The sequence below is a fragment of the Triticum urartu genome, chromosome 3A, assembly GCF_056163025.1.
Source record: "Triticum urartu cultivar PI428250 chromosome 3A, HENAU_Tu73, whole genome shotgun sequence".
Taxonomy (NCBI): Eukaryota; Viridiplantae; Streptophyta; class Magnoliopsida; order Poales; family Poaceae; genus Triticum; species Triticum urartu.
Genome location: NC_141875.1, coordinates 16694495 through 16706833, shown reverse-complemented (window position 1 = coordinate 16706833; position 12339 = coordinate 16694495). Strand labels below are relative to the sequence as shown.

Here is a 12339-nt window from a genome sequence, read left to right as displayed (position 1 = left end):
CACACAGAAGTATCAATTAGTAGCCAACAAATTTAGTATTATGCTAATCACATCGAATCAGGAAGAAGATCACAAAACAAAATTCCTAACTAAAAGTATTAAGAAAACTTCTGTCATAGGATTAGAATAGAATGCAAAAGGTTAAGAAGCACCAAAATTATGCTTGATGTTATGGACACCTGAAGTAACTGTGAAAGGTCAAAGAATAATCCCACATGGCAGAGAAGCCACCGCCGACGTCCTTGTCGTGGTCCAGCCGCTCCTTGATCTTGCGGAGTCCTTCAGCCCAGGCCTCTAGTCCACTATTAGGATCTTCACTTTGCATCCGGCCCTGACCATCTTGTTCACACTGATCACCTTTCCAACACCCTTACAATTTGGTAGAAACAAAAGAGGAGAAGGCGAGGACGTGTGTCAATCATTCTGAAACATACAACGTATGTACAATCCTAGGAATTTGCGGCAAGAGCATGTGGTGCAAGAGCAACTTGGCGGCTGGGAAGTTAAGAGTCGGAGAATTATTATTGACCTTCCAGATGTGCACGCGCCCGGTGACGGAGGGCTCGAACCTGTCGAAGCAGATCAGGATGCGGTTGTGATGCAGCAGCGGGAGCAGCTACTCCTGCTGACAAGCTCCTCAGCGGTGCTCCGCAGCGTCTTCGTGCACTCCTCCACGCCCATCAAAGCCGTCATAGTGCTCCGGCCGCGTCTGTCTATCTTTGCCTCTAGTAGTCCTGCGCCCTTCATTTCCTTGCCCTTTCTTTTTTGAGTTCTGCCTTTGAATTTGTGAAGGAATCTGTTGTCTGAATCCACCTCTCCAACTCGATCGCATTACGATCTATTTGGTCTAGAACATAATGACTGGTGGCACCCTTGTGCAGGTCTTCTCCAGCTGCCGTTCGATCCTTCCTAGTCGATCCCCCAAATGCCTCCCCTGACTCGAGAGAAAATCTGGCGGCGGCAGCAGCGGCGTTGGCACTGCGCGTGCGCTTCATCTCCTTTGCCTACTCATGGTCATCGACGAGAGGAGCGGAAGGGAAACAGAGGATGGCCGATGTCATGGATCAATAAAATAATTACATAAAAATGAATTTTAGTGAACAAGAGTCCTCACCTGAGATTGAAGTAAGAAAATCGTTTGAGTTCACCTTTGATATGCAATAGCACATTTAGGAATACCTGATTTCTTCTTCAATCATGCAAGTACGCAGGACAAAAATACTCCCAGCTCATTGGTGAGCAACCTTACTGAAGCTCCTACATATAGGAAAAGGATGATTTCAGGAGGGGAAATGACAGTAATAGCTATCAGGCATGGCCCACTGTATGATGTTGGTGCCATTTGCACATTTGATACAACAGTTCTAGCCATAAACAAAAGATGACACACTATATAAAGTCAGGTAAGTGTACACTCAAATACATCCCTACATGGAAACAAAGCCTGCAAAGCACACATATTAGTGAACATGTTTCAACTTTCTTTTCTTATTCGCATTCGGGAAGGGTCAAAGAGAACATAAGCAAACCTTCAAAGAGAACATAAGCAAACCTTAAAATAACCTCACGATCAAACAAAATACACACAATTTCATATATTTTTTCTAAGGAAAATGTCTCACAAAAAAAAACTACAGTAGCAAATAAATAAAATGCAAGGCCAACTGAACAGGAATATTGCCATATCAGATCAACAGACGCACAATAGATTTTATTTTCAAATAAATATAGGGCAGCATCACAACTTCGGTTCAGATAAGCAGATGCAGAATTGCAGACGCAGCTGCAGCAAAAGTAATAAAGCACAAACTTAACACACAAATTCGAGATCACACAAGAGACGCTTAATAGTAACTTATAACTATGATTCCTCTTATTAATAATGACAGACTAAATAGGATAGTCTTCTAATGGAGATCAGCAATATAGTCTTCCTCCCAATCACGCTGAGAGGACTTCACTTATGCAGCAGCAGCAGCATGCTATATATCATCATTTCTCAAGTCTTCTCGTCGTCTTCCTAAAATAAGAAAATCGAATCGAATGTTACCACATGATCATTTGTTTATAAGAGAAGTGCTGCCACAATTTAGTACAAACCTTAAACTTTCCTCGGTGAGCTTGTAGATGCCTCAGCCTCCTAATATGGCGCGTTCCGGTTCCGAGCTAGGACAGGCTCCTCCTGTACTGAATTCACTGGAGTTTCAGCTGACTGGTCTTCAAAGTCTTCATCATACTCCTCATCAAGTGTGTCTTCATAAGCGTTCACCTCAACCCGGTAGTGCAGGATCCCTCCTATCCCACCATAGCCCGTACAGCACTGAGATCCTTCCTGTGTGTTGTTTGTGATAAGCTCCAGCGTGCAACCAAACTGCCGATAATTTTCGGCGAACCACTCCAATAGCAAGGACATCCCAAGTTCCCAACCACCTTCAGGTCTGCAGATGTTTCCTTATCCTTGAAGATGCCCTGATCTGCCTCCTGTGCCGTGTTGAAGTGGTGTACCACAGTTTCTCCTGTGACAGAATTCCTTGTTTCTTCATACTTTTATTCATCTCATGGATTCTTATTAATCTCAAAATCATCTTGCTGTGATTGCTGGTACTAATTGTTTGAAGAATGGAATCACATGGCTTATATAGGCCACTCCTTCCCTGTCAGCCCTCTGGGATTTTCAGCAAATACCTTGTAGGCGTACATAATCAAAATCTGCACAAGCAAAGACGATAAGTTCTGGGAACAGGGCACTGGAAAGAGGGAAGAATCAAGAAGTGGCGAGGTTAATCTCCTTACTCCATTTCTTAAGTAGTCCTATCTCAACTGGTCATTGGGTTGTGGGCTCTAGATATTTTTCCTTGTCATGGTGCCATCATTTTCTTTTGTTAGAAGAAAGATTTATACATGAGGGGAAAGGCGGTGTTAATTCACATACGATGCAAGTCTAATAGAAAATTCACACGACCAACCACATAGGCAATAATTAACCACATAGCAACACATCCAACAGGGCACAACAACTCTCCACAAATGGACCACCCACTTACAACTGGGTCCCAAGCAGTGCCTCTAGCCCCAATGCACACACACACCCCTTTCCAGGGAGTTCAATAGTTGCCTGGATTTTAATGATGAAAATACCATACTATTCATTTTAGGAATCATAAGCTCATTAAATTATCATTTGACAAAATAAAAAACAAGGTCATTTTTGTCCACTCAGTTTACCTTCCAACCAAAAGCTACTCGATGTATGATAGGATCATGTCAGCGCTACAATGGGGGCAAACCAATCACAAGCATCAGGAACATATCAAAATCAAAACAATTTCTGAATTATTATTATTCAGATTGATGCTCATGAATGAAAGCTGCTTACATCATGGATATTGTCATGCTAATGCAGAATTGAAAGTATCCTATCATCTTCTGTAATGTACCTTCCGCATAGAAAAGTAAAGTGCCAGTCAAGCAACAAGCACATATTATATCCAGATAGTGTTAGATCAGGATGTACAGTGAAATAAGAAGAAGAAAGGCAAGACCATTTAACATGAACAATCATATCATTGATTTTTTTCTGCAAGGAACCCGGATAATAGTTCAGCACTCAAATCATGGTAGGCAGATAGATCTCTGAGAGACATTTGTTGGGATGGAAATAGCTCTACACATCAACCAGAACCTGATCTGAAAATGGGAAGGATAAAAACACAACCACATTTAATATACATCATGGCAAGAACAATATTGAGCATTTAATACTGTGGAATTATATAACATGGTTTTATACATTTATACGTCAGGAATTTAATCTGAACTATAAATTCCTGACGCCAAGCTATAAAATTATATCATCCTGAATTGATTACCAAGAATCTATGGGGCAACAATAAAAAAACATTACTTTATATGAGTCTGTCTAGCTAAGTTCGTATTTATCCAAAAGGGCCTAATTTAGTAATGGTAACACTTTTCTCGATGCTGGATTTTTTTGCTGAAGTGTTTGGAAATTAATCACATTTACACTAAAAAAATATATTGTGTAGCCAACCTTGAGGTTATTCGGCAATTCCAGAAGTAAATTTACAAAATTGCACTAATTCATGCAGTACGCTGCCAGGCACCTCAATGAAGGTGTTAACTATTTATTGTAGTGCAACCAGATCAATTTCCTTTCAAAAATGAGCTGAGCTCCCATGTGACACTTGAATAGGTGATGCATGCAGGCCAATGAATGAATGGATTTTATCAACACTTCCTTTCCACTCTGTATATAAACCTCACATCAGCATGCACACCTGAAAAACTAACTTTCTTGTAACCTGAGAGATTATTTCTTCTGCTTTTACTACTACGCCTAATACTTGATACGTCGCCTATAATAAGCATAATATAATAAGTTGACATCATGCAAATGATCTGACAACCAAACTAACACCTGATCCCCATTCATCATAAGCCGCAGGATTTCAACTTCACATTTATCTAATAGGTTTCATTAAAACAGAAAATAATAAAAAGCGTAAAATTTATGGGTCTGCTTCCTGCCCGATGTTGTACACAATGCATTGCTCATTGATTTGTTTGCAAAATAAATCCTTGTTTCTAGATCTGCTGCCCTCCCAGAAAAAAGATCATTTCTTACTTGAGCGAACAGGGGAGAGATCGTCAGCAGTGAAAGGCAGAAAAAAGGTAGTAAAGAGAGAGGGAGGAGGTGGCTTCACCTTGAGTGGTAGGGGAGGCCGCCGAATAGCCGACCGAAGCCCTCCTTCCTCACTGCGGTCGGGTATGCCTCTTTGAGGAAAAAAAATAAGAAAGGATCCTAGTTTATTTGTTATAAATTGTAAGCTAGAGAACTACACAAATATCTGTGAAAGAATGATATGAGAACATTATTTACTTCAACCTGAACACAAGGTCATCCTAAATCATGACCATTGCAAGCACGCCATGTAAGGTAGATACTTCTAGAGAGAGGGGATAACTTTTGCAGCATTAGTTCGCATCCCAAAACAAATGGTGCCATTTTATCCATATATTTAAATCAAATAGTAAGAAGGATGCTCAGTATATCATGCAGTGCAACAAATTGAAATAAGAGAACTTTAGTAATAAACTTATAATCGAAAGAACATCCAGATTTTGCTTAGTTTGTGATCTGTAAACACTAAACGGCGGCGCAGTTGCATGAAGCAACACCCTATTCTAACATGAAAAGCTGCTTAATTTGCCTGAAGGGCTTATACCTGCAAAGAACATGAAGACACTGGCCACTTCTGCTCTTTTATGCCGTAGTTTCTCAGCCACACCAACCATAGCAACTTCCTCTTCTAGTTTTCTTTTTTGCGAGAACTTCCTCTTTTAGTTGTCTGAGCCTGAAATACAATAAGGGGCATAACAAATGAAATAGTTCGCTGTAGTGTCGTCTAAAGCATCACATATTGTGCATCAACTGAAATGCAATTGAAATAAGGAGATGAGGGGAGGCTTGCATGCGAGAGCAATGATCGATGGGTCGACGCGTTTTTAACTTTGTCCCCTTCAGCACAGTAAATTCGACGTGGCTATTGCGAGAGGGCGCCCCTTACGCGTAGGTTAATGTGTTTGATGATGTAGCCCTTCTGTCCAATGAATACAGAAGATTTAACTATCAAAAAATACAGTGGACAGTTTGCCAGAATAGAATCTATACTTTTATTAAGATAAAAACAAGCAGCAAGCAATATTTTAGAGCAATTGTACAGTTGATCTCATAAGGGAGTAAGAACATCATCAGCCAAAGTAAAATTTCAGAGGATGTTCTGAAGATGAAACAACAGGGGACTCACTATAGAAAATTTCAGTGGATGCTACAGAGGATGTTCAGCCTGAAGATGAGAGGATCACGTGGAATCGCGTGGTGTAGTGGCTCTCCTCCTCATCATCTGCAGAGACGCCGCAACCCTCGTCGCTCTCCTCTGTGGCAGCGCCGCCCCTCCTTCGCCATGGCGACCGCTGCCCTCCACCTTCTCGTCCGCGTTGCAGCGCTCCATGAGGCGGCGCCACGCGTTGGGGGAGGGGGGGGGGGCAGGGAAGGCGATGGAGACGAGCCGCCGGAACCCGCCAGAGCCTCGCCGACGACGAAGGTGGACGCCGCGCGCGAAACCCTAGCCATGGCCAAGGGTCAGGAGCGAGGGCAGAAGGCCTATAGCGACGGATTTGGACGGATGGGACCAAAGAATGGGGCCAGGGGAGGTCGTTGGTGTGTCATCCGCCGCCGGGACTCGCCGGAATCGGACGGCACATGGGTGGTGGTGGCGGCGGCGGCTAGGAGTCGCGGGGGGAGAGAGAGATCGTAAGAGGAGAGGCGACGAGGGGAGGCTTGCATGCGAGAGCAAGAATCGATGGGTCGACGTGTTTTTTACCTTTTTCCCTTCGGCACAGTAAATTCGACGTGGCTATTGCGAGAGGGCGCCCCATAAGCGCATGTTAATGCTTCTCGATGTGAATTTCTCGAAAAGGAGCAAGGCGTATTAATCTGAGCAGCCAGCGCCCGACGGCCTCCTCGCCGACTGTGAGCTGCATGCCATTAGTGCATTGCTGCATGTTCGGGTTGGTGGCTTGGTACAAGAAGCAACAAGAAGTTGGACCCTATATATGCTCCATCTTCCGGGCACGGATTTTTCCTAACCCGTTGTGCGCGCAACTTATATCCTTACCGTTCATCCAGCATGTTGTCCAATCGATGTGGCCCACCCTGGTGTGAGCCATGCATGTATTCCACGGGGAGATGATATTCTAGTGCATGTATATGAAGCCCTATAGAACTAGATTCCCTTGGGCCCACCAAAGCATATCCCACCGTGCTGCACCTCTTCTAACACAAAATTACACAACAAACAAATATATCATCATAACTTATAAATAAATTATGCAAATTTAAATTCAATTATGTATTTGAGTTTCTCATGGCCAGCTCTACAAAACAAGTCCAATATCCATATATTTCATAAATTGTGGACTCGGTTATTATTGCAAACCCAAGACAAAACTAAATTGTGAATGGCTAAAAAATAAGTTCCATAAGCTCTATATCAAAGTTCAGACAAGCTTTTTATATAGTTTTTGGGTTCCAAATAGCAAAGTTCTTTACTATTTCTAACAAAGTGCGGATCTACTATTCAGAAAGTTCTTCAACTCCTGATTCTTTTAATTTAATATTTGAGAATCAAAAGAAAAGTTCTTCACTGTTTTCAGCAAAGTTTACCAATTCTCTGAAAGTTCTTTAGAGTTTGAAGTTAAAGTTCAAGTAGGGAAAACATAAAATTCTTCGGTAGTTCAACTTATGGGGGAGGGGGGGGGGCAGGGAAGGCGATGGAGACGAGCCGCCGGAACCCGCCAGAGCCTCGCCGACGACGAAGGTGGACGCCGCGCGCGAAACCATAGCCATGGCCAAGGGTCAGGAGCGAGGGCAGAAGGCCTATAGCGACGGATTTGGACGGATGGGACCAAAGAATGGGGCCAGGGGAGGTCGTTGGTGTGTCATCCGCCGCCGGGACTCGCCGGAATCGGACGGCACATGGGTGGTGGTGGCGGCGGCGGCTAGGAGTCGCGGGGGGAGAGAGAGATCGTAAGAGGAGAGGCGACGAGGGGAGGCTTGCATGCGAGAGCAAGAATCGATGGGTCGACGTGTTTTTTACCTTTTTCCCTTCGGCACAGTAAATTCGACGTGGCTATTGCGAGAGGGCGCCCCATAAGCGCATGTTAATGCTTCTCGATGTGAATTTCTCGAAAAGGAGCAAGGCGTATTAATCTGAGCAGCCAGCGCCCGACGGCCTCCTCGCCGACTGTGAGCTGCATGCCATTAGTGCATTGCTGCATGTTCGGGTTGGTGGCTTGGTACAAGAAGCAACAAGAAGTTGGACCCTATATATGCTCCATCTTCCGGGCACGGATTTTTCCTAACCCGTTGTGCGCGCAACTTATATCCTTACCGTTCATCCAGCATGTTGTCCAATCGATGTGGCCCACCCTGGTGTGAGCCATGCATGTATTCCACGGGGAGATGATATTCTAGTGCATGTATATGAAGCCCTATAGAACTAGATTCCCTTGGGCCCACCAAAGCATATCCCACCGTGCTGCACCTCTTCTAACACAAAATTACACAACAAACAAATATATCATCATAACTTATAAATAAATTATGCAAATTTAAATTCAATTATGTATTTGAGTTTCTCATGGCCAGCTCTACAAAACAAGTCCAATATCCATATATTTCATAAATTGTGGACTCGGTTATTATTGCAAACCCAAGACAAAACTAAATTGTGAATGGCTAAAAAATAAGTTCCATAAGCTCTATATCAAAGTTCAGACAAGCTTTTTATATAGTTTTTGGGTTCCAAATAGCAAAGTTCTTTACTATTTCTAACAAAGTGCGGATCTACTATTCAGAAAGTTCTTCAACTCCTGATTCTTTTAATTTAATATTTGAGAATCAAAAGAAAAGTTCTTCACTGTTTTCAGCAAAGTTTACCAATTCTCTGAAAGTTCTTTAGAGTTTGAAGTTAAAGTTCAAGTAGGGAAAACATAAAATTCTTCGGTAGTTCAACTTCAAAGGCCCCAACTTATGGTAAAATTCGGATATATCTCGTACATACTAGTTCACCGTGTGTAGAACAAAATATCTCGTACATACAGCCGCACATAGATATTTTTTTATCCATAAAAGAGAGGCACGCAATACCATATCTTTCAGCACATCTTCCCTCCTATATTCACCGAATCAAAAAAAGTTAAATCTCTTCTTCTGTCCCTCATATAGATCAAATCTTCACACGGTGAATAAAAGCAAGCAAGAAAAAATGCATCACACTTTCTGCAGCTTAAGAAGCATTGACACATGACATAAACAATTATCCACGAAAATGCATCGGAGTGAGGATTCAAAATCAAGATAGAGGAAGAACCCACAACCACAAAATCCACTGCATAAAATCTACAGATTTAATCTACGAATCCATGGAAAGAGCTGCTCTAACCCAATGCATACGCATGCACAGCAGCAAATGCTACTGGTCTCATGTATGCATGCACATCGGAGCTCATCTGATCTTGGGGCCTTGAAGCTGAGGACGGGGGGCAGAAGAGGTGGACGCGCTGGTGGAGGAGCAGGTTGGAGAAGTAGACCACCGGAGCAATGAGGGACGGTGGAGGGGCGGTGGAGGAGCAGGTCGGAGAAGTAGACCACCGGAGCAGTGAGGGGTGGAGCCGTGCCGGTGGCCTGATCCAGATCTGAACAGTGAGGAGGAGAGAAGAGGCGAGAGGGGGATTCACGGGGTGGGGATTGTGTAGGTCCGTAGGAGTGGGGGTACTGTATTTGCAAGGTATAGAAGAGGAAAAATGATTTCCAGCATGGTCCCGCGTGGGCCAGGCGGCGTGGATCCAGAGGAGCGCGTGCAGAGAGGATTGCGGTTGCGCGCACAACGGGTTAGGAATCGCCATATTTGCCATCTTCGCATGTGACCTGCCACCCAGAGCCATACTCCAGTCTTGTATCGCCAGATGGAGAAGACCATCGCCGAAGCGGAGCAGCAGCTTCACGGCGGCTCTGCCGCCCCCAAGGTGATCGTCGTCGACGTCGACCCGGAGGCTCTCGATTGCCCCGGATGCCTTCGCCCCCTCGTACCTCCGGTGTTCCAGGTACTAACTACTCCATGCTACAAGTGGACTAATAATGTTAGTCTCAAGCAAGATCTCTTGTTTGAATCTGTAACGTGCGGCCGTTGCGGTGCAGTGCGCAGCTGGGCATGTCGTGTGCTCGACGTGCCACGACAGCCTCCTGGACAAGGACAAGTGCGCTTCGTGCTTCATCAAAACCGGCTACACCCGCTGCTCCATCCCCACGCGGTACAGCCGCTGCTTGCCCCTCGAGCGCGTCCTGCGATCCGTCCGTGTTGCCTGCCCCAACGCTTTCTATGGGTGCACTGCCGGGAAGATGCTCTACCACGAACGGGATGAACACGAGAAGACGTGCCCCATCAGCATAACTGACTCCGGGATCCTCCCACGAGGGATTGTGAAGATGGGCCCTTTCGATGGCAACGGCGGCTACGACAAAGACATGGACATGCGCGGCGTTTGCCGTATCGTTAAGCTGGTTGTCTGGCACCGTACCGATGTGTTGGACGCCATACTCGTGTGGTACGAACGGGACGGCCGGGTGGAGACCGGGCAGTGGGGAGCCCCTGCAGGAAAACGCTCGGAGGTATATATCCTACATTTTTTTCTTGTCTTTTTTCCAGATAATCTTGTATTTGTAACAGCTGGTAAACTTGCACGTACGCAATAATGAAGATGATTCATCTTGTTGTTTTGTATGCCTACTAGATTTGTTTGGAGGCGTACGAGTACCTCACCGGCGTGGAAGGGCACGTAGACTATTCCGGTCACGGGCTCATTGTGAAATCACTCACTTTTGTCGGCAACCGGCGCACTTTTGGACCTTATGGGGAGAAGCAGGGTGCTGCCTTCGAGCTCCTTGCAGCGGGCGGAAAGATAATCAGCTTCCATGGGCGTTCAAATTCATATGTTAACGCGCTTGGCACCTACGTCAAGATGTACTCATAATCATTGCTCTAGCCTCTCGATCCTTCTGCATGAACAAATTAGGACGAGAGTCGTGACCAAACTTTGTATGCACCGTTGTATTTGGACAATCTGTACGCATCGGCCAGACATCTGGTTCTTCTCTTGGTGATTTCATCATCTATTTTAACTGGCAAACTGTTGCGGGGGCATCATATTATTTTAATCATGTACTACTAGTACTATCAAACAACTCTTAATGACATGCAAAGTATGTGATATATTTTCCTCTATTTTCCTCAACCTCCCCTGTATGCTCAATCATCGCAAGGATGGAATGGCCACAGCCGAATAGCGCTAGGATGGCTGCAATGTGCGAGTCGGACAAGGGGCGCTCGAACAACTCCATGTACGCCTGCACGATTTCGCCCGAAATAACATCGCCTTCATGTGCCAGGCACAGCTTGCGGATTAACACCGCCTGCTGCTTTGATGCTGCTGATCCCCGTCCCGCGCCCTTGGCCAGGCGAGAGCTATGCCTTGGGTTGGTAACCAGGACTCTTATTTGGCGCGTTCGCTTTTTCTGTGCATGAGGGGTCTGTCGCTTCGATCTAGATAAAACTGCTGCTAGCCCCTGGTTGACTCCATTGCAAAACTCTTGCACATGTGAGCAGCACTGCACATTGGGCTTTCCTGAAACCATGGAGGAGGTTTGGAATGGAGTGCCGGCGGAGGGTACCCGTACGTCGTGCAAGATGCCAAACCAAGGGCAGCGGCAAAGAGGCTACAAAGTTGGAGCGATCCGTGGATAGGTAATATCAAAATGCAAATAGCGATTGCTATGAAGGTCATAGGCTACTTGACTTGGCCATGGGCCAGCATTCAGCGGAGAGCCCACTCCATGCCAAAAGGCCGGACTGAAAGGTGGAGGCATACTCTTCCTTATAAGCTGGTCTTGGCCTCCTCGTGTAGTCGAGGTGTGACTAAAACGAGCCAGCCTCCACCCGTGGACAGCAGCCCTAACATGCATGCAACCATTTTATTAATTATTCACAAAGACCTTACAAAGTAATAGTCCTAAAGCCACCATTCAGGCAACACCTGTTGCTACTCCTATCCCTTTGATGAAGGGGTGCCGAATGTCTGAGCCTAATACCAAATAGACATCGCACCAAAGCCTAACATCTAACGTCGAATGCCCCAGCCTAGCCACATACCGGGACTAGGTACACACCGGTCCGGCGCACTCACAACGAGCACCACATGCGCACCTTGCAAGGCTTGACACCACCGTCTTCCATCGATCCATCTTCAGAGCGGAAACTGATGCATCGACCGTGTCAGGCCTCTCCCATCGACGCCACCACGACGCCAGACAGCGTCATCCTCCTGCGCGAGTCCATCCCCGCACACCGGACGCCAAATCTTCACTGCGCCACACCGTCGAGATCCGTCATCATCAATGTGTAGGATGAAACACCGCTCCACCAAAGTTGCGGTTCAATCGTCCCTCGAGCCTGTGCACACCTCCAAGAACGACGCCCCCAGAGGGAAACGACACAAGAGCGCCGCCATTTTCCGATCTAATGATCTAGGGTTTCCCTCGGATGTAGCAGATGTTGGCTAGAACTTCTCCATGGCGATGCCTCCAAGAATGGAGCGACACTGAAGAGCGCCACCATCGCCAGTCTTGGCATCTAGCTGAGAGCAGGTTTTCACCCAGATCTGTTCGAAAAACTCCATCCAGTTTTTTGTGCATGGATTGCC

The 12339-nt window shown here is 45.7% G+C and overlaps 1 protein-coding gene across 1 annotated transcript; it reads left to right on the top strand.

The window, feature by feature from the left end:
- Positions 1-9549: 9549 nt before the first annotated feature.
- On the top strand, positions 9550-10662 carry LOC147977892 (agglutinin-like). The gene is made up of 3 exons (XM_087514583.1): positions 9550-9687; positions 9782-10252; positions 10375-10662. Exons 1-3 carry the CDS (start codon positions 9550-9552, stop codon positions 10612-10614), a joined length of 849 nt encoding a protein of 282 aa, XP_087370709.1. The 3' UTR covers positions 10615-10662.
- Positions 10663-12339: the final 1677 nt, after the last annotated feature.

Bases quoted from the DNA above. Each gene is read 5' to 3' on its own strand.
- LOC147977892 (XM_087514583.1), top strand. From the start codon at position 9,550: ATGGAGAAGACCATCGCCGAAGCGGAGCAGCAGCTTCACGGCGGCTCT. The intron at 9,688-9,781 runs GTACTAACTACT...GTTGCGGTGCAG, and splicing joins TCGTACCTCCGGTGTTCCAG to TGCGCAGCTGGGCATGTCGT. The intron at 10,253-10,374 runs GTATATATCCTA...TATGCCTACTAG, and splicing joins CTGCAGGAAAACGCTCGGAG to ATTTGTTTGGAGGCGTACGA.